The sequence below is a fragment of the Crocodylus porosus genome, unplaced genomic scaffold (genome assembly GCF_001723895.1).
Source record: "Crocodylus porosus isolate Cpor-Errol unplaced genomic scaffold, CroPor_comp1, whole genome shotgun sequence".
NCBI classification, from domain to species: Eukaryota; Metazoa; Chordata; order Crocodylia; family Crocodylidae; genus Crocodylus; species Crocodylus porosus.
In genome coordinates, this window is record NW_017728886.1 from 134,703,900 (window position 1) to 134,726,471 (window position 22,572).

The 22,572-nt window shown below is 42.5% G+C and overlaps 1 protein-coding gene across 1 annotated transcript in view; it reads right to left on the bottom strand.

Annotated features, from left to right (window-relative positions):
• The window catches only part of CDH12 (cadherin 12), a 245,474-nt gene that overhangs the window by 52,769 nt on the left and 170,133 nt on the right, over window positions 1–22,572 (bottom strand). Inside the window, exon 7 of the mRNA XM_019541947.1 lies at window positions 15,145–15,398. Within this exon, the coding sequence (XP_019397492.1) occupies window positions 15,145–15,398 (254 nt within the window). The remainder of the gene's footprint in view (window positions 1–15,144; window positions 15,399–22,572) is intronic.

Here is a 22,572-nt window from a genome sequence, read left to right on the forward strand (position 1 = left end):
GTCCGACCCCCTGCATAAGCAGGAAAGAGTGCTGGGCCTACATTACCCCAGCTAGATACACATCCAACCTTCTCTTGAATACCCCCAGGGTAGGGGAGAGCTGGTCTGGATAGACTGACCCCAGGAGTACTAAAGGAACTGGCAGACATCATAGTGTGGCCACTGGCAAGGATATTTGAGAACTCATGGCGTTTGGGTGAAGTACCTGAAGATTGGAAGAGGGCCAGTGTGGTGCCTATTTTCTAGAAAGGGAAGAAGGAAGGTCTGGGAAACTACAGGCCAATTAATTTGACCTCAATCCCTGGAAAAATCTTGGAAAAAATTATCAAAGGGAACATTATCAACACACTAACAGAAGGCAACATTTTAGGAGATAGCCAGCATGGGTTTGTTGTGGGCAGATCTTTCCTGACCAATCTCATTTCCTTCTAGGCATCACCTGGACAAAGGGGAAGAGGTTAATAGTATATATTTGGACTTTTAAAAAGCCTTTGACCCTGGTGTCCCATGATATCTTCATGAAAAAAATTGAGGAACTGTGGCCTCAACTACCCTACAGTCCAATGGCTGGAGAACTAGAGACTCAGAGAGTGGTAGTTGACAGAACCAAATCAACATGGCACACAGTGACCAGTGATGTCCCCCAAGGCTCTGTTCTCAGACCTGTACTCTTCAATGTCTTTATAAGTGATCTGGACTCTGGTGCCATAAGTGGACTGGTTAAGTTCACTGGCAACGCCAAACTATGGGGAAGAGTGCCCATACTGGAGGATAGGCTGGTAATCCAGGCTAACCCCAATAGGCTTCCGAAGTGGGTGGAGGAAAACTTGATGGCATTCAATACAGAGAGATGCAAGGTGCTCTACCTCAGGGGAAAAAATACCTTGCATCACACTTATAGGCACAGCAGTGCTACACTCACTAGCACCACAGCTGAAAGAGACCTGGGGGGTCATGATTGACCACAAGATGAACATGAGCTACCAATGCAATACCACAGTCAGCAAAAACAAAGCAAATAAAACTCTGGCTTGCATCTACTGGTGCATCTCAAGCAAGACCCAGGAAGTCATCCTCCCACTGTACTCGGCCTTAATGAAGCCACAGCTGGAGTACGGTATCCAATTCTGGGCTCCGCAATTGAGAAAGGATGTGGAGAAGCTTGAAAGAGTCCAGAGGAGAGCCACGTGCATGATCAGAGGTCAAGAGAGCAGGCCTTATGAAGCCAGTCTGAGAGCCATGGGAGTCTTTAGCCTGGAGAACTGTAGGCTCAGGGGTAACTTGGTGGCAGCCTGCAAGTACATAAGGGGTGTGCATCATGATCTGCTGGAATGCTTGTTTACCAGAGCACCCAAGGTAAGATGAAGATCAATGGTCACAAACTGCTGCAATACCATTTTACACTGGACAGAAGGGAAAACTTCTTTGCTGTCTGAGCCACCAAGGCCTGGAATGGACTCCCCCAGAGGTGGTGCAAGCCCCTACTCTGGAAACTTGCAAGAAACATTTGGATGCCTATCTTGCTGGGATCCTTTGACCCTGGATGACTTCCTGCCCCTTGAGCAGGGGGCTAGACCTGATGATCTTACAAGGTCGCTTCCAGCCCTGTCTATGAAATCCATGAAATTTAAATTGGGCACAAGAAATGTGGGGAGTGGCCACAAATTAATGCAACAGGAGCAAAATTAGGTGGACTGGAGATAATCCTGCCCTGGAGTTGTGTAAAGTTAAGCTGAATAATAAGTGCTTTAAACCACTTAAGAGATGCTAATGTGCAGCCACTTCAAAGGTTAAAAGCTCCAGAATCCGCCTAAAATGACCATGTAATAAGACCCTTAGCTGGTATGTTTTAATCAAGGATGATCCTGCCTCATGCAGGGGGCTGGACTAGATGACCTCTTGAAAGGGGGTCAACCCTAACTGTGGAAGGATTTACCAATTTTCATCACAGTACAAAATTCTAATTTCACGGTCATTTTGCGGTGGTGGAACCTGTTCATCGGCAAAGAAGCCTTGAGAGGGAGAAAGGAGGAGGGGGGAGCCACCATCTTGTGTTCTGCCCTTCATGCCACCCTACCAGCCAGCACCTTCTCTTCCTGACAGTATGGAATGTTGGCTCCTGCTAGGGAGCCAGCATTTCATTTTTATGATTTTTTTAGTTGATTTTGCAGATTTCATGGACAATCCCAGATTTTACAGTTTCTGTGAAATTCACGAAACCACAAATGAAGTCGGTCCCTACTCATGAGGTCCCTTCCAGCTCTACTTTCCATTGATCATAAGATCATAGAGGGTGGCCTAACCTCCCATAGCTCCTATATGTGACTATTTTGCACACCCACCATCCACACACAGCAGGTGAACATGATTCATCCCATGAGTACAGAATCAAAGCTATTTTACATATAATGGCTGCTCCTAGCAGGTACATGCACAACACCCTAACTGAGAGTTTAGAAAATCTCTCCTGTTTTATCAAGTGCCTCTGCTAGCACAAAAGTGCAATGAAGGAAAGAGACATCTGATGAAGACTAGTAGGTATTAACCACATTGTACTAATGACATATTAAGGTCCAGACACCTAGATTCACAAGGGAGGCTTAAGGATTTAACAGGCACTGTAGGCACACAAGACCAACATATAAGCTATGACATAACCATGCTTCATGTTAAAAATACCTAAGTTTCTCCTGGTAAAGTTTAGGTACCTACATTTTTGCCATGGGGCAGGTATACAGATTGCATCTACATATGCAAATGCTGCAGGATGGGTTTGCTCAAGAGTAATTTACTCAGTAGTAAACCCACCTAGACAGGCAACTACACTGCATGCATTTGGGAGCAGGTAGCAAATTAACTGCTGAGTAGAGAAAACTCTTATGCAGTGGGCATGTCCATACAAGATGCTTAATGCTCAGTAGCCTAATAACATGGCATAGTAGCTAATACACTACTATACAGTAGTATTATGTTAGTGCACAGTGAGTGTGGCAAACAAACTATATGCCAGTGCTACTGTGCAGTAACTATCATTACTGCACATCTAGTTAGTACTTAATTAAGCAAGTACTAAAGTAAATGTGCAGTAATTACTGTGCATTAATTAACATGTAGATGCACACAGTAAGGGTCTGGATGTGTAGACAGTGATGTTTACTGGGCGTCTCTACATGTGCACCCAACTGCACAGTTGTTACTGGCTTACTAAAGCAAGTACTAAATGACTCTGCAGTAACCACCAGTACTGTGCAGTCCCAGCACCGCACAAGCCATTGCTACTGCATAGTAGCAGTAGTGTCATGGTTCATGTCTGCTGATGTTACAGAAAAGTAGCGTCTTATATAAACACATCCACCATGCAGTAATTTGCTCTACTGCACAGTAAAAGCATTTCATGTAGATGTACCCATAGCTACCTAAATCCTAGCATTTATTTGGTCAGCTCCAAACCCAAGCCTATCCTGATAAGATTCACAACCTAGGTGTTTTGCCTGTATTGCTTATGGAGACTAACTGCCTCAGTATCCTCAGAATATTCTCTACATAAAGGACAGCAAGCAAAAGGTGGTGGGCCTCCCTCAAACCTATAAGCTCAGTTATAGGATTTGCCAGGATGTTTTTTGAAAGCCAGGACCCAAATCTTCCTCTGCAAACAGGTATTTAGGTCAAGATTTCCTGCATTCAAGGAGAACCCCTAAGCATCTGAGTACATCTCTTTCAGTCTCTCCTGCTAAAAAACTGTTCCATTTTGTATAAATATTCACTGGGTCACAGAGGTATTAATAGGGACAAAGTCACAGATAGAGGTTGACTCAATAATCTAGTAATTAGGCTGGAGGTTGGACCTGAAGTCAAATTCCTGCTCCAAATCAGGCAGGGGAGGAATTTGAAACTGGGTCTGTCCATCCCAGATTAGAGTTCTAACAGTTAGAATACTGGGTACTGGGGGGGAATGGTAGGAAGAAGTTACAGTGATATTACCACCATCTCTTCTTTCACAAGGAAAAGGATGAGCTTGCCTGGGGGGATAATTCCAAGAGAATGTTCAGGGCTGTGAATCCCAATGGGAGACAGTTGCCTCCCTGCAGCCTGGATTTAAGATCTTAGCAGTCCTGGAGGGATGGGTCTTGCCCCTCCCATTAGCAATTTGTTTTGAGCCCAACTCTTTGGGTATAGGTAGGCCCAGGGAGAAGTTATTGCATTAACAAAAAAATCCTTCCTAGCCTTTCCTGGCAACCAGAAAAAGGTACTTTTTTCACTGCTTCATCCCCAGAGTGAGAGACATGCATGGATGAGGCAAGGATCCAGTAGAAAGACTGCATGTGATCAAGTAATGACTATATCAAAATGTACACAGGCAAGAGACATGAATTACAAAGGCAATCTCTACTGGAAATTTCTAACTTTAGTATCTTGCCTTTTAAACTATATTATGCTCTCTTAACACACATTTTTGTTTATATTTGTTATTAAATACACTCCTTCTTTGCCTAAACTGTAGATGTTAAACAATTACTACAGCCATGTGTAGAAAGATCCTTGCCAAAACATTTTAGAATGAAGGATCTGATTGTTGCAAATATATATTTTGAAATCCATCTTGTCCTTCTCCCCCATTAGGAGAATCAAGAAAATGAAAAATGTTCTTTAAAATGCTGTACTTCAATTAACTACAGTATAACATTTTGCATGATTCAATTTAATTAATTAAATTATTTATTAAATTAAATTGAACTATGTGCAAAATGTTATGCTGTGCTATTCAGTTTCACACAGGAAAGAGAGATTTGTTTCAAAATGGCATCACCCTTAAAACTGTGGAAATGAAGGATGGTTAATGAGTACAGATGTGGACAGCTTTAGTCCCAGAACTCTGTATCTGAACAGAAAGTAGCTTTTCTGCACAAAATGGCTGTGTGGTTCATCTTCAGATTCAGATTCAGCCAAATTGAATCAGGGACAGTGATCCAAATCAATGAATTAAATTGCTGTCCCCGATTTGGGCCGAATCCAAATCAAATACAGCCTGTTTCGCACACCCCTAGCATCCAAGTCAAACAGAGAAGACTGAAGGGCAATATTACTGTAGAAGACATGAAATTCATTTTAATTGGAGTCACATCATGTAGACTAAAAGCTAAAAATTATTTTGTGGTTAATCCCATAAAATACATCTTCTCTCAAGAAATGTAACAACTTCAAAAGTGCCAGCAAAAGTATGGCTTAACTTTGCAGTGTTATAGAAACCTCTATATTCCAGAAATAATTACAAGTAACAAGGTAATTTTTTCTCTATTTATTTTTTCGCTCTGTTGTTAGTTGGTTATCTTTGTCCCTAAAATGACACGGTAGTCACAACTATGTGCAGGAAAATGCTTAATTTTACAGAAGTCATGACACTATCCTCCACCAAAAAGAAATTAACTTTTATTGAAAACAGTTCCTAATTAGAAGTGCTAGAAATTCTCAGTGTCTTTTTTATTATAGATACTTATTCTCCTGGAGCGTTTAACTGTCATATGCTGGAGGAATCTGAGAAGAATATGAGGAAAGTTTTCCTTTACTTTTTGTTGAGAAGTGCTTTGGGATCTTTAATGGACTAGAAGTATGCAGGACTTCAGCTTAATGTTTACACTGAGCATTTCCTGTAGCGCTTTGAACAAAATGGAAATGGACCAAACAGTTCTCCTGAGTGACATAAACTGTAAACTTAACACAGTTTGAAAATCAGGTGCATTGGAATAACGTTTCAAAACAGTTTCAGGTCCAATCACCTCTGCAGGTGTTGAATACCTAAGGCCTCTTTTTCTCTTATTGTTTTTTTTTTATTTCCCTTTATTTCCTGAATGTGTGCTCTGTGCCTTTTCATGTCTGTATTTCTGTTAACTTTCATGTCTACAAAACAAACTTTTGTAAACTCGCAGCTTCTCAGAAATCTGTGATTCCAGTTACAAGAAAAATGAACGATCTCTCTCAGCCTTTTTCAATGGTTTCCAGTAATATATTCTTCTTTTTCAAAGTAACTAGATCTAATCGTCACTCTCATTTAGCCATTATTCCCCCATTCCTGATATGCAGGGATCCTGGTTTTCCCTGATTAAAAAAAATCACAAATTAATTCTCTGATAACACCCCAAATCTGTGATTAAAGGCACCCCACAGCCCCTCTCGGCCCTGCTCGTCCCCTCACTCCCCCAACAGCCCCCTAGCGCAACTGGTGCCCCTCACTACACCCACCACAGCCATGCTTCTGCCATTTTCCCCCACCCACAGACCCTGCCCTCCAGCTCTGATGGAGAGATCCCCCAGCTGCCAGGGCTATGGGGCCAGGGACCCAGGTCTGCAGCTTGCTCCCTACTGTGGGCTTAGCTGGGGGCGTGCACTCATGGGGGACAGGAGGGACCTGTGCCCCCCACATCTGTGTGGGGGGCAGGGTGGATGTGCACTGTGTGCAGCTTCCCTGAAGGGCTGATAGTGTGTAGCTGTGGATTCATGCACCTCCGGCCAGGAGGGCACTTCTGCAGGAAACTGGCTGGGGGCTGAGGAAGCAGGGAGGTGTTGGGGAAAGCCCCACATTGAGTGCCTGCCTAGCCAGCAGCACACAGATCCAGAGAGGAGCAGTATCAGCCCTTCAGGAAAGTCGGACATGGAGGCACATAGCTCACTCAGGCCAATACTGCACCACTCTGGGTCAGTGTACTGCTGCCCAGGCAGACACTCCTGTAGGAAGCTGGCTGGGGACTGGGGGAGTAGGGATGTGATGGGGAAAGCCCCACACAGAGTGCCCACCCAGCTGGTGGCACATGGACCGGGAGTGACGCGGTATCAACCATTCAGGGAACCCACTCGTGGAGGTGCGGAGCCAGTTCAGACTGATACCATGCCGCTTGTGGTCGACGTGCTGCTGGCTGTGCGGGCACTCCATGTCTTTCCCTAACATCTCCCCACTCCCTCAGCCCCCAGCCAGCTTCCTGCAGCCAGCTTCCCCCTCAGCCAGCTCAGCCACAAGCCAGCTTCCCCTCCAGAACTGCTGGCACCCCGCAGCCCCGACCTGCAACCCTCCAGTCCTCTGCAAACACCACTAACCTCACAGGCTGCAGGAAAGAAAGTGAGCCTGAATCAAGCCTTGGGTGACTGAGAGCCTCAGGCCACATTCTTCCCCCTCTACCTCTCCCTCTCCCTCTGAAAAGAGTTGGGGGTTTCCTGCCCTTTGTGTAACTAGCTCTTGCAGGCTGGAACTCTTCCAGCCTGCAGAGCTCTTTGCAAAAGTGGGAAATCTATGGGTTTCTCTGCTAAAAGGTAAAATCCATTTTTCTCTGATAAAATAGGGAAATCCAAGGTTTTCTCTGTTTTTCCATGGGAAATGGAAAACCCGGATCCCTACTGATATGTCTAGCCCAACAGAGTTTTAAAAAATTGTCTGATAAAGGGGATTAAATTACTGGGACTAGTGTTGCTTGCTTTAACATGAGCTTTTTTGGACTGCTTTGTTCTCTAGAGTTATTCCTTGTGTTGCACATAGTGTAGATCTGTCTTTTATTTCAGTCCCCATTGTTGGGCAGATTGTTGATTTTGTTATTGTTACTGTGGTCAGAATTGTAGTGGCTACACTGCTGTAGAGAAACATCTCAGTGAAAATGAGGGAAGTGGTGCTGGCTCCTACCCTGGGGTTCTTTAAGAGGAGGCTTGATGGCTACCTTGCTGGGATTATTTGAACCCAGTTTTTTCTCCTGCCCTGGCAGAGGGTCGGACTTGAAGATCTATAAGGTCCCTTCCAACCCTACTTCTATGATTCTATGAGTTAATTTGTGGCTGAACTGTACCACCCAGCAAATTATTTTGGCTATTACGTCACAGAACATTTCCCGCCTTTCCGTGCCTAGTTAGCAGACCTATTTAATTGGAAGCTATACTTCAGCTCTTTCTTTAAAATATTATAAAACAGAAACCATTATTTATCCATATAAGACTATTATAAAACAGAAACCATTATTTATCCATATGAGACAATCTAGGTTTTAAATACCTAAAAGAAAAAAAGCTATTGCATTGCTATAAGATGAACTTCAAAGTTGTAATCAAATGCAATTCTTTGTAATAAATTTATGCTTTTACTAACTTCTATTTATTTACTTTTACTTTCAATTAGAGGATATAAGCCTTATGTTATATTGAACTCTAATAAATCAGTAACTAACAACTGCATATACTTTCTTTCACTTTGGAAAATCAATATGTCAATTCAGATGGGTTAACAACTGAACAGCAAATGGCCTATTCCAATGTTTTAAAGGCATAATCTGAAAGTCCTTGAAAATAATAATATGACGTTTCCATTGACTTAAATGAGCTTTGGATCGGACATCTCATTTAAAAAATCAAGTTAAGGTGAAGAGTAAGTTATCCGGACCAAAATCATGAAGTTTTGAGCGAAAAGCAGAAGTATCTTTCAAAGTCAGACTGAGAGAACTGCTTTGCCTCTATCATACCTTACAGCCATGTCTCTCTTAATCTTCTCAGCATATCTACTGACATTTTGGCACTGTATCTAAATCTATCCTTATAGCAAAAACTTCCAGACCATGTGTCTGATCCATAGCCCATTGAACTCAACAGGCACATCCAGACATGTACACGTTTCATAGTTTCATAGTTAGTAGGGTAGGAAGGGACCTGAGCAGATCATCAAGTCCAACCTTCTGCCATGGCAGCAAAGAGTCCTGGGGTCAAATGACCCCAGCAAGGTGTTCGTCTAGCCTTGTCTTAAAGACTCCCAGGGTAGGACCCAGCACCACTTCTCTTGGAAGTTGGTTCCAGATCCTAGCCGCCCTGACCATGAAGTAGCGCCTCCTGATATCTAGCCTAAACCTACCCTCTACCAGCTTGTGACCATTATTCCTAGTCACTCCTGGTAGTTTCATAGTTTCTAGGGTCGGAAGGGACCTGAGTAGATCATGCAGCACTGCAAACCCTTCTGCAGCACTGCAAACCATGTGCACTGTACAGGCAGGCATTCACCATGCTGCTCCACCATTCACTGGAGAGCCCAGTGTTGAAAAAAGCCACACCAGAAAAAAGCAGGGTGGCATACATGGTGGCAGCATGCACTACCCAAAACCAGAGCCTAGCTGGCCAGATCCATGCTCTGGCTGCTGGCCATGCTCCACATGCTCTGATCACCACTTCTGGAGTCACAGAAGAGGCCCAGGACCCCAGATAAGACCGCTGGGGAGAACCCAGGTGCTGGCCCCAGGCTCCCCTGCCCCATCCAAATAGTGGCATTCTGGAGGGACAACATATTTGTGCCACTACTATTTGTCCCCAAGGAATGCATATTGTCACTCATGGGGCTGCGCCTAATAGTTGTATCTACACATGCTATTAAGGTGACATGATAAACTCTGGCACAGTTCATACTGGTGTCAGCTGCTCCTGGGCTCAGCATATGCACGTGCACCCAGGACCACAGCAGTTTGAGCTGGGGTGGAGAAGCCCTAGGCTAGCAGGGGACCCAGGGGGAACAGCCCCAGGCTCCATGTAGCAGCATTGAGTGGTAGAGGAGCTGGCTAGGGTACTTGAGTGCTAAAGTGCAGGGCTAGGCAGAAGGTAGCCCCCCATCTCATGCCTCAGCCAGCCCATGACACATGCATTTCAGCAGAGTTAAGTACTCCACCATAAGAAAGCAAAGTTAATTAATTTCATAGTTTCATAGCTGGTAAGGTTGGAAGGGACCTGAGCAGATCATCAAGTCTGACCCCCTGCCGTGGCAGAAAAGAGTACTGGGGTCAAATGACCCCAGCAAGGTGTTCATCTAGCCTTCTATTAAAGACTCCCAGGGTAGGAGCCAGCACCACTTTTCTTGGAAGTTGGTTCCAGATCCTAGCCACCCTGACAGTGAAGTAGCACCTCCTGATGTCTAGTCTGAATCTACCCTCTGCCAGCTTGTGACCATTATTTCTAGTAACTCCTGGTAGTGCTCGGGGGAACAGGGACTTCCCCAGTGCCTGCTGGTCCCCTCTGACTACTTCATAAACTGCCACTAGATTCCCCCTCAGCTTTCTCTTGTGGAGGATGAACAGGTTCAGGTCCCTTAGCCTCTCCTTGTAGGGCCTGTCCTGCTGGCCTTCCTCTGGACCCTCTCCATGTTGTCCACATCCCGCCTGAAGTGCGGCACCCAGAACTGGATGCAGTACTCCAACTGCAGCCTGACCAGTGTCGCATAGAGGGGGAGGATCACCTCCTTGGACCTGCTTGAGATGCATCTGTGGATGCATGACAAGGTATGGCTGGCCTTCCTGACTACGTCCCCATGTTCATGTTGGGGACCTAAGCAGTTCATCAAATCTGACCCCTGCCATGGGCAGGAAAGGATGCTGGGGTCAAACGTCCCTGGCTAGGTGGTTGTCTAGCCTCCTTTTGAAGACCCTCAGGGTAGGGGTGAGCACCACTTCCCTTGGAAGTTGGTTCCAGCTCCTAGCCACCATGACAGTGAAGTAGTGCCTCCTGATGTCTAGCCTGAACCTATTCTCAGTCAACTTATGGCCGTTGTTCCTTGTTACTCTCAGTAGTGCTTGGGGGAACAGGGAACTTTCCCATTGCCTCCTGATCCCCCTTGGCAAGTTTATAGGTAGCCATCTTCTTTTGTGAAGGCTGAACAGGTTCAGGTCCCGTAGCTTCTCCTCATTGGCCTGCCCTGCTGCCCCTAATCATGTGAGTGGCCCTCCTCTGGACCATCTCAATGTTATCCACATTCCTCCTGAAGTGCGGTACCCAGAACTGGATGCAGTACTCCAACTGCAGCCTGACCAATGTCACATAGAGGGGGAGGATCACTTCTTTGGACCTGCTCGTGATGCGCCTATGGATTGCATGACAAGGTGCGGTTAGCCTTACTGACCGCATCCTCACATTGGAGGTCTACGTTCATCTTGGAATCAATAATGACTCCAAGATCCTTTTCTGCCTCTGTGCTCATGAGAAGGGTGTTCCCCAGCCTGTAGGTGTGCTGCTGTTTTTTCCTCCCCAGGTGCAGTACCTTGCACTTTTCAGTATTGAAAACCATCCTATTCTTATCTGCCCACCTCTGTAACCTGTCCAGATCTAGTTGTAGCCTGTCCCTCTCTTCTAGCATGCTCACTTCTCCCCACATCTTAGTGTCATTTGCGAACTTGAACAAGGTGCTTTTCACCCCTTCGTCCAAGTCGCCAATGAAGAGATTGAACCATGCGGGGCCAAGGACTGCACCTTGGGGAACCCCACTGCCCACATCCCTCCAGGTCGAAAATGACCCATCCACCACCACTGTCTGGGTGCAGCCCTCCAGCCAATTTGTGACCCAGCTGACTGTGTAGGCATCGACACCACAGTCACCTAATTTTTTAATGAGGATGGGGTGAGAGCCAGTGTCGAAAGCTTTCCTAAAGTCTGGAAAGACTATGTCCACCTCAATACCTGCATCCAAGGTTTTTGTGACTTGGTCATAGAAGGCAACCAGGTTGGTCTGACAGGACCTGCCTCTAATGAACCCATGTTGATTGTTCCTAAGCATAATGTCCCCTGCTGGTCCCTTGCAGATGTGCTTCTGGATAGTTTTCTCAAAGAGCTTCCCCAGGATTGAGGTAAGACTAATGGGCCTATAATTTCCTGGGTCCTCTTTCCTCCCTTTTTTGAAAATGGGGACCACATTGGCCCTTTTCCAGTCCTCTGGAACCACACCAGAGCACCATGAGTGTTTGTAAAGCTGTGCCAGGGGTCCTGCATTGACCTCTGCCAATTCCCTCAGCACCCTGGGGTGCAGATCATAAGGATCTGCTGATCTGAACATGTCTTGTCACTCCAGATGTTCCCTGACTAGGTCCTCACTGACCCTGGGTTTGTCTGGAATCCCAGATGGGGGGGGATATCCCTGTCCCTGCTCGGAACTATGGAAGTAAAGAATCTGTTAAAGAGATTAGCTTTGTCGTCTGGTGCTACCACCAGATTACCAAGCATGTCCTACAGAGGCCTTGCATTACTTGGTACCTTCTTTTTACCCACTATGTATTTAGAAAAGGACTTCTTGTTATCTTTGATCTCGGTCACAAGTACCAGTTCCATCTCTGCCTTAGTCTTCCTAACAGCCCCCTACACTCTCGAGCAATGCAGGTATAATCCTTCTTGGTGATAGCCCCTCCCTTCCATTGGGTGCACACATCCTTTTTTGGCTTTGAGATGTTCCTGGATTCTTTTGGTGAGCCATAGAGGCTTTTAAGCATTCTTGCTCCCTTTAATCCCCTTTGATATAGATGGTGACATTTTACTGTAGAGCTAATTAGTATACTCCACGGTAAAGCACACAGTAGATGCACCCAGTGAGAGTCAAGCTGTGTAAGCCCATTTTTCAGAGCTGGGAACCTAAATTAGAGGAACTGTTTCTTATTTGGATACTTAGCCTGGCACATGGACCTCCAAGGGACAATTTCAGTGAAAAAAGTGTGGAAGTGGGCACTTTACCCTTAGTTTGACTTCAGTACTACAACAAGCATTGTATGGTTTGACTCCTGTATCTGCAGAGAGGTCTGATGATTTAAACAGGGAGTTCCCTAGGGAGATGCGATTGAAGCATATGAGCCTAAAGGCATATAGCGCATGATTGTTAAGGGCAGCTTGTAAGCCACTTACATTACTGAGTAGTCACGGATGGCTGTTACCATGCTAATGGAGCCAATGCATAACTGCTCATCAGTATAAGTGGTTCGTTATTTGGTCTTAAGTGACGGCCCTAGACAGCACTGGTCTTAACAGAATTATTTTTGTAAATGAAGGAGGTTCACAGTTTTCAGTAGAAAAAATCAACATGTGTCTGCAAACCTAAATTTAGCTAGAAATTCTTGCACTGGAGTAGAATGGAGGTTGTGTGGGGAAAAAAATTATAACCTAATAAAGCCAGTGCTCAGTTAATTTGCTCACGCAATGAAGAAGTCAATGACTGCACTCCATTATTTAAATTTAGTTGCAATATGGCAGCTAAATCATGTTCCTGTATTGTTTGAGAACATAACTGCTAGGTCTGAACATCTATCACTAATAAATGAGCACAGAAATATAAATATAATAACTCAGTCTAAAAAAACAATATTACTTGAGCTCACGTCTTATTTTGTGAGTGTATGCATACAAATCTGGTGGCCATTATAATATTTCACTGTAACATCCTATTCTTAATTTGATATAAAGTTATATTTTAACAATGTTACGTTTTCTCCAAGGCAAGTGTATTAGAGTGATTCTCAAACATTTTAAATCAATGGATGGTTTTCAAACCTTCATAATTTCTTGCAGACTACTGTATTCTTATCATCAATACCTTATTGAAAAGGGGGTGGAGAGGCAAGGTATGATCCACTGACCACTTACCAGGGCTTTGCAGCCCAAAAGTGGTTTGTGAGCCACAATCTGGGAATTACTACATCCAAACTGCCATTGCTCCTAACTGTCTACATTCTGTAGCCAGGCCAGATCCTACATTCACAAGTTGTAGGAGCATTTGTGAGAAGTGTTTCTGTACATTTCTGTAAAAATTGTCTCAAGCCATGTCTACCCTAGAAGTACTTTACTGATACAGCAGTACGTGTATACTACAGCATTACACCATGTTATAATAAAATATTACCATGCCATGAGAAAAACATGGTATCCTGATCCAAGGTTGGCTGGGATGCAGTGTGCCTCAATGCGGGGGATCTGCAGCAGAGCCTCCATGTTGGGTTGGCTGCTCCTCTGTATCTGGCTGGGGTGCAGTTTGCCTCAAAACAGAGTTGTTGGCTTGGGTGTAATGTCTCTTAATACAGGGGCTCCGTATGTCTCAGCATGGGGGTTCAGTAGTGGAGCTCCCATGCTGTGGCTTGTGGAGACAGGGGAGCAGTTTCCCTGTTGGTACTTCTATTACCACATCTCAAGGCACACTTGTGGCCCAACCAGCTGGGGAGTGGATGGCTGAGTAGCAGAGTGCCTCAGTATTGGGGCTCCGCAGCATCTCTGCATTTGTCCTGGCATATACCACTTTGGCATGCTTTGCACCACTGTTTTGTTCCTTTTTTTTTTCACTACCAGGAAATCCAGGTAGCAAATTTTTCCCCAGCACTGTAATTTAGTAATGCCGTGTATGGCTTAACATGCAACATGTGCAGTTTGTAGCACCACAAAGAGGGTTGTGGTACCACAAACCACACGTGCCTGCACATCTGGATCAAGCCTATGACAACATATAACAATTAATTATTTATGAAAACATATAATAATTATATATTAACTCTTCAAAAACCATTTTTGAATGGAATTTTAAATATGACCAATAAGTTGTTGTTTGAAAAGTAGACAGCATTGATAATCCTATATTTATGCACAATATAGGGGGAGTAAGTATAATAGTTGTGTCTATTCTTCTACCCTGCTTTCCCACAACTTTCTCCAGTCTACCACAGAATGGTTTTTCATGGACTCCCTGGAGAAACCACTGTTAGCACCATCAGTTGACTGGCTAGAGCCTTTGCTTTGGATAAGGAGGTCATGACAGTTTATATCATCTGACATGGTGCTTTTGTGACATGGGTACACATCTATCAAGATGATAACAGCCTATGGCTATAAATAGATGTCTCATTTGTTTGGGGTCTGACTTTCCTGGGGTTTGAGCTGTCTCAAAATAAGAGTGGCACCATCATTTACCCAAACTGACCTTCTAAGATGCATTTCTGTTCCTTTTCTAGTAGGTGGTCAGGAAAAGCACACAGCCTGACAGGCTTGTCACTGGAATGAACCAAAAACAACCCTAAAGATGTAAAAGGTACCCCAGGAAAAAGTATTAATACATTTTACGTGGTGGGACTTGGAGGGGGACAGTGGATATGTACATCTGTATGATCCTGGGACAAAAGGCTTTCTTCTGGGACAAATGGTATGTCTGTTCATAGCCTATGTAGTCTAGTATATCTAGCCAATTCTTACCATGAAAGCTAATCAACTTGGTATAGACTTCTGATAAATACTTTCATCCATAGTTACCTAGAATGGTAAAATGGGCCACATCTCATTACCATTCAATCTTACTGTTAGCATAAGTGTGGTTAGTATAAAAGTCATATAAGAATGAAAATGCTTCCTTACTTAACAGAACTGCTGCCCACATCAAGGTCCTGTGCAGTTACAGCACCTATAATAGTCCCAACAGGTGTATCCTCATAAACCTCCATGGTGTACATAGGTTTGCTGAAAATGGGAGGTTCATCCACATCCAACACATTGATCTTCACGGTAGCAGTATCTTTGAATGGACCCACAGAATGAAATCGATGGTCAAGATGGAGATTGGAGGCCTCTACTTTAAAGGTGTATGCCTTTTTTGTTTCAAAGTCCAACGGCTGTAAGTAAGGATAAAAATTAAATCAGATTTGGCAGAAGTTAAACATGTCTAAATGGATTTGTAACTGAAGATTGTGAAGTTTAGACAACTACTGGAACACCATAAATTTGTCTAGTTGCCCAAATCACTAGAGCCAGCAGCATATAGAAACCCCCTCCAAATAGCACAATTATAATAATTAATTTCATTTCTTCCCAGCCAACCTCCAAGGGACACAGGAAATCCATAGTAAACCTAGGAATTGAAGATCTTCTACATCCCATGTCAGCTCCTCACACACAAGGTCCATTTCCCCTTTCATCACAGGGGAGGACTGTGATGTTTCTAGTGAAGGTGTGTCCATAGCAAATTCTTAGGACACAGCAGTGGACATAACCCAAACTTTAGAGTGCATTTCTGAATCCAGATTAATTCTTTATTCTAGAATTGGCAGAATGAACTTTTAAATGTAAACACCCACGAATTTAGAGAACTTGAGGGGCTACATTATATTTAAAAATGCATATTACATTTTGCATCTTGGATCAATACAGCTCTGATTTATAAGGGACTGAATGCAAACTGTCAATTGACACACAGCTTGTTGTAGCTATTTGACAGAGATACATGTTGAAATGGAGCTGGTTTGTTCTGACTTTCTATCAATATACATCCACCCAGTGCCTCTGTTTTTGTAATATAACGAGTGATCTCAGCTCTTTTAGACTATTGTACTGATTCCTAGCCAGAAAGATACAAAAACATTGACTTTTAATACAAATGTTTAGGGGCATTAGCTCAAACTTTCATCATTTTTGTGAAGTAGTGTTTTTCTGATGTGATAGTGTCACCTAGTGGTTGTTGGTATAATTGTCACATTAGGAATTTTCCCTTTTGAAAGGATATCATATTTAAGTAAAGAGACAAGATGACATCTGTAGCAGCAATAATAAGTTACTGCTTCTCATTTTTATTTCTATCAGCATCACCCCCATAGTATGTTTCCACTGCTAGCAGGGATGTAAACTATGTCATTTTCTACCCTAGTCACAGCAAGACATAACTGACCAGGTGCTCAACTGGTATAAACTTTAGTAGCTCTACTAAAACCACCAGTTACATTCATTCACATTAACTAAGAATATGACATGATGGTTTTAAATTCTTGTGAAAGATGTCAAATTTTAATAGACAATATGGCCAACTCCTTTGCATCTAAGTGGGCATCTAAGTCTATATGGGCACATCTACACATGCCCCCCACAGCGCAGTTGTTACTCCACCATTATTTAGTACTTGCTTTAGGAAGCATTAAATGACAGCACAGTAACAGCTGTTACTGCACCGTCCTGGTGGCACGTGGGTATTTTTAGCAGCTGTACCACCAAAGTATGTGCAAATTTCTCTCAAGTAAAAGCTTTGTAACTGGGCTGACAGTAATCACATATATTGGGATAAATATACAAGTTGGGATATTGTCTGAGGATGAGAGAGAAAAGGATGGGACAGTAGGAGGAGTCACATCCGGTACATGCTGAATTCCAGTGTTCTCTATGTGGCATAACACAGAACAACCTGCTAGGTCCTCACCCTCTTTTTTTGAGGATTAGGCTGAGTATAACAAGGATTTAAAAACAATGAAGCCTGTGCACATATTTTTTTTCTGATGGTCCTGTCATTAGCCAGATTGTAAACGCACCCTATCTTCACAAAGATGGAAGGCATGGTTCCTAATCCACTGCGACATGTGTATTTGCATAACAAATACCTCTATATAAATTTGAAATCTTTCAATATAAGGGTATTGCAAGGCTAAACTGAAATTTGATACTTTTAGAGGTGAAAACTAACTTTTGAGATGTGCTTTGATTAGTTTCACAAAAGGAATGTTTGGGGTGTTCTATTATATAACACATTAATAGGTGCCATAAACTTATGTTTTCTGTGGTGAGATACATAATTGCAGCAGCTTGACCAACTGTATTCTTCATAAGTATTCCTAGGTTATCACTATGGCATTTTTTCAGAGCTTAGACTTCCACATGGTGCTTGGCTACCTGCCTCAGTAATAGCTTTATTTGGTTAAGAAACTTATGTGCTTGAATAGAGAAGGCTCCGCTGCGCTCTGACACATTGTCCAAAACTCAAGTGTCATGCTCATGTAGCTTAATCTTACCATGTTTTTATTTTTGACTACTTACAGTCTTAGGACATCTGTAATGTCTCCAGTCATGATATTATAAAAAATCTATGATTGTATGCAAGTTTGATTGATAGTATTCCTTACTCATACAGATAAGTAAATCAGTCTTGGCCTCACATCCAAAATCTTGGCAGCCACCTGTTGAACTAGGGAACTGTTGGAAAACTGGAAGGACGACTGTCTTGAAGGAACCTTCCATGCCAAATCTCTATAATCTTGAGATTTACAAGGGTTACGAATATCACTCCAAAGGCTCATTTTGTGGACACTGATCAAATCATGAAAGGCGCTTATTCTCCATTGTGTCTTTAATGAATGCAAGAATTAACTGTAGCATGTTACTTCATTTTACCAGTCCAGAATTTTCATAGCAATGCTGTCATATGGTGGTAAACTTATGGAATTAAACTGTACTATGCATGGAAATTTTGAATACAGATAAACAAGTAAGTTTTATTTTCAAAGGTTCCAAATAGCAGAACCTGTGCCCTATTAGGGAAGTATATTCAATACCTTAACAACCATCTGTTTTACCTAAAAGTTTCTACGGCCACTTCTGGATTTTAAGATGGTAATTATAATATGCTAACACGTATGGAGAGGTACTGAAGAATGAAACGGGGATTAAAACAGTTTGGTTATATTAAAGGATATCAGTACCATTATATGGAACTGTTGCTAAAATCCTATAGAATGTAAGACCAAAGGACAACCTTTGTACCTTTTTTTTTTTTAGCTGACCAGTAGAAAATCCTTATCCCTATTGTAGAGTCCTATTACATTCAAAAGGTCAGTTATAAAACTTGCTACATAGAAAGGTTATCTTTTTATCAAATTCGATAAGATTTTTTCCATAATGAAATCTCAGTTTTGCTAGCACCATGGGAACTCTTTGTTACCCATAGTCTATATATCTATTATGGGAAACTTTTGTAATGGTAGCCTAAGTGTCAGTCTCATAATAGATGAGTCTGTCTCTCTCCAACCAGCCCTTGTCTGTCTTCATGGATATAAGCTATCAGAACACTACCAGATATGTGCAGCTGTGTGTAGTAATGGCAATTTGAAAATACTAAAACTAAATAACACATAATGATAAAACACTTTGTTTTGCTTCTCAAGAGATACCATTATTTAGTGTGAACAGGAAAGCACATCAGCATCTCTGATATGAAAGTAAATACAGTTTGAAGCATTATTGCTTCCCTTATCCTATTTACAAGTGAATACATGCTGACAAATATATAATGCTTTAATGTAAATTGAGCAAGTAAGATGGAATAATAGACCTTTTTTTTCCAAATAGAAGCCTGTCAAAAATATATGAAGTACAAAAGCCAACATAAGCTGAAAACGGCTTAATGAGTTCCAGTGATAAGCATGACAGTTGAGAAAAGAAGTGAATGTATTCACACAATAAGAAAAGAAAAGAAGAATTCATGAAAGCTGCATGAGTGACAACCTTAGAAACCTACTGCATTTACCTATTTACCAGGTACAGCATAAACATAACGCATAACCCTGTCCTATTTGAGGGTGGGACAGACCTTTACACTTCAGACCTCGATTTATCTGAGACTACCCACCCTAGCATTCAGTGAGAGCTCATTGGTGCAGAGACACCACATTGATTGAACAGAAGGTTCCAGAAAGCAACACTTTTCCAGTGCTGGTTACCAAGTCTGGATCTGAAATGGTAAAAGTAAAGATGAAAGCTTCAGGGTGTGATACGTGTTAAGTCAGGCTTCAGATCAAATACTTCTATGCTCTTCTTTAGAGTTGAGAACAAGAGACATACTGCTGCTGCAAGGTTTGATGGGGAAAGGTAAGATATATGTTTTAGCTCCAATCCCCTTACAACAGGGAAAGATGTTCTTTGACTTAGGTGGTAGTTTAAGAAGAAGCTGAAGTCACAGACTGTAAGTAAAAAGCACCCTGGAGGAAAAGATGCTTTTTGTCAGTGGTGCTCAAACTTTTTCCATGGCAGGCCAGATGAGTAGTGCCTGGTCTGATGCTGGGCCAGATGGTGGTTCTGATCTAGTGCTTAGGGCCAGGGCTGGTACAGTGGCCACTATCTGGCCATGCAGAGCGGGGTTGGGGTGGCTGTATCACCTGAGCCTGGCCTTTCAGGAGTGAAAGAGGGTGTCACCTGACCCTGCAGGGTGGGATGGATATAACCCAGCCCCATGGGGGAAGGGGGAGTGACCCAGCCCCAAATCAGCCCAGTGGGGGGGAAAGCAGGCATGGCCCAACCCCAACCCAGCCCCACATGGGGAAGAGGGCGTAGCCTGGCTCCAACCAGGTGTGCGGGACATAGGGTTTGGGAATTTGGCAGGGGCAGCATGACTCTATTGATGGTCACTGCTGTCTTGTCACAACATTTCCTGATCTATGGGGAGCCCTGTGGGCCAGATGCAATGTCTTTGCAGGCTGCATTCGGTCTATGGGCCACAGTTTTAGCTCCCCTGCTCTTAGTCAGTGACAGGATGTCTTGGAGAAAGTTTATGTAGAGGTGTACAGGAAAAGCTGAACTGTTTAAAGTGAATACGTGGGGATACAGGTCTACCCAAAGGATACATTTCCCACTTACCACTAAGGAGATCCTTAAGTTCCCTATCTGTTTCTTTACTAAGGGTTTCAGAACAGCTACAAAAAAGTGGCATAAGCAATGACAAAGATTCAGATCTCCCTTTCCTTACTTTTTGCCTTTTTTTTTCCTGATGGCCAGCATCATCATTCTGAGATCATGCTTTGCCTATAGCTAGGTGTCTGCCAGCACTAAGGAGAATGATAGATATATTTCTCTTCCTTCTCAAATTTTGGAGTCTCCTTCCTTTTTATTCTCTTTTCCCCTCTCTCACCTACATATAAACAAAGCACATAGTTTATTGGGAATTATTGGCTTATACTAACCATCACTGTGTATAAGAACCTTTAATATTCCCTGAACTGTTTTAACAACTTGCTGGGGCACAAGTAATCTGAGCTTGCAGCACAATTTATAGGCAAATATAGATCTTGTTTGTTTGTTATAATGGAAGCTTTACAAAAGAGAAATAGGCTGTTCTAAACCCATAGGGAATTTTTATCTTTTTGTGCCTTAATTTTACTTTCTTTTCCTTTGGAGTAATTATAATATGAACCAAACCGTGGTTCTAAATATCACTAGGATGCTCTGGCTGGCATAATATATTCCTTTTCTTATAGAATGATCATTGTAATAACTGAGCATACATACTAGATCATACCTTGAAGTTAAATCAATGAGCTAAGTTATGAGATTTAAGTTGTACACCTTTTCCAGATGAAAAACATTACCTTATAAAATCTATTAAATGTCTGGAAAGCATAGCATTGCCTCTTTCTGTCAATTCACTCAGAATCCTAAAAGCATCCACCTGGCATATGAGATTTGTGTCAGTTTTTAATCAAAACAATTTTAGTCCAGGGAAACATTTTTTATTGTCACATGGAGATTTCATCATGTTTTCTGCATTGAGGGGAAAAACATTTCTTTATGTTGTAAATGAGAGTTTTTGTCTGCAGGGAAATAAAGCATCTTTTTCTCAAGATAGCACAGTGCTGTGGTCATGACGTTAATATGCTGTGATACTGGAGGCAGAGGAGGAAAGACGGAAAGTAAAGTTGTTTTGCAAACATGGAACAATTCTTCGCACATTCAAGCAGTGTTTTAATCATCTGTGATTTTTTAATGAGATACTTATTGGTATCCTAAAGTTTGCTCATTATTTAGCGAGGTACTTAAGGATTTATCCAACCTTAAAACTTTAAACACTGGCAGTGCCCACTGATTTCTTGTAAACATTCTAAACACTTCTTTAATATTCACTTTCATAAAGACTTACCCTTTTTTCCAGGAAAAATATTTAAGGGCGTGCTCTAGTGGTGGCCCTTTGAAAATATATTCTGCAGTATGTCCTCTATGTCAGCAGTTCCCAAACTCTGCCAGATTGCACACCACCAGTTTATAATGATACAACCTTAAGTATCACCAGCACATTTTTATCATACAAAGTAATTATAATAAATCTGTTAATGCATACCACAGATTGGCAACTGCTGCTCTATGTTAAGAAAAGCCCTAATTAATATGGAAGAGCAAGATGTTTATCTAGAACTTCATTTCTATGAACTTCAACTTCTATAAACTTCTAGGACCCCAGTAAACACTCTTATTACTGTCCTTGACAAGGGCACTGCTAAGTAAAATTTCAAATGGGAATAGATTATAAACCCTAACAAAAAACAGTACTGCAGTTAAAATGTTCCTGACTCCAAAGACAGTACGTCTTGCTGAGTACACCAAGGCTGTAGCACTCATAAGACATCTAAGTCCACAGAACACCTGAAGTTTAACTTACTTTTTTTTAAGGCTTCCCTCCAGCAAACCACTTAAGCAGTGAGTCCTGAGCACTTTAGCCTGTGAATCTGAAAGTACCTGAGCCACTGAAGTCTGTAAAGTGTTTGTCAGTAGGACTTTTCACATGAGAGAGTTATGTAATGAGCCATCTGAAGGATCAGAGTGAATTCAGATAGGCATTTCTTTCAGGGGAAAGGGCTGCATTTTGGATTTATCTTCCCTTTGCATTCCTTCATCCAACACAGAATAGTTCCTTGACCTTCAGAGCCTATCTTTGTCTCCAGGCTTCCACTGATGGGGAAGATTAAAGGAGGATTAGTTTCTCTCTCTTCCCTGCATTGCTATGAAGTGGAAGAGTTCTGTTGTTTGCTTTAGGTAATATCAATTGACCGATTGATTCTAGTGTTTTTTTATTGTTATTGTAAATGTGATAACAGGTAAAGCAAACCTTATTAATGAAAAGGTTAAGTAAATAAGTATAGCAAAATAGTGTAGAGAGACTAAACTACTCAGATTCAGGATTCATCATTTTTTGCCAACATTTTTTTCTGGTTCACTGACTTCTTAAAGCATTCTCCAGAGCAGCCCGAAGCTTTGTTTAGGCTCAGT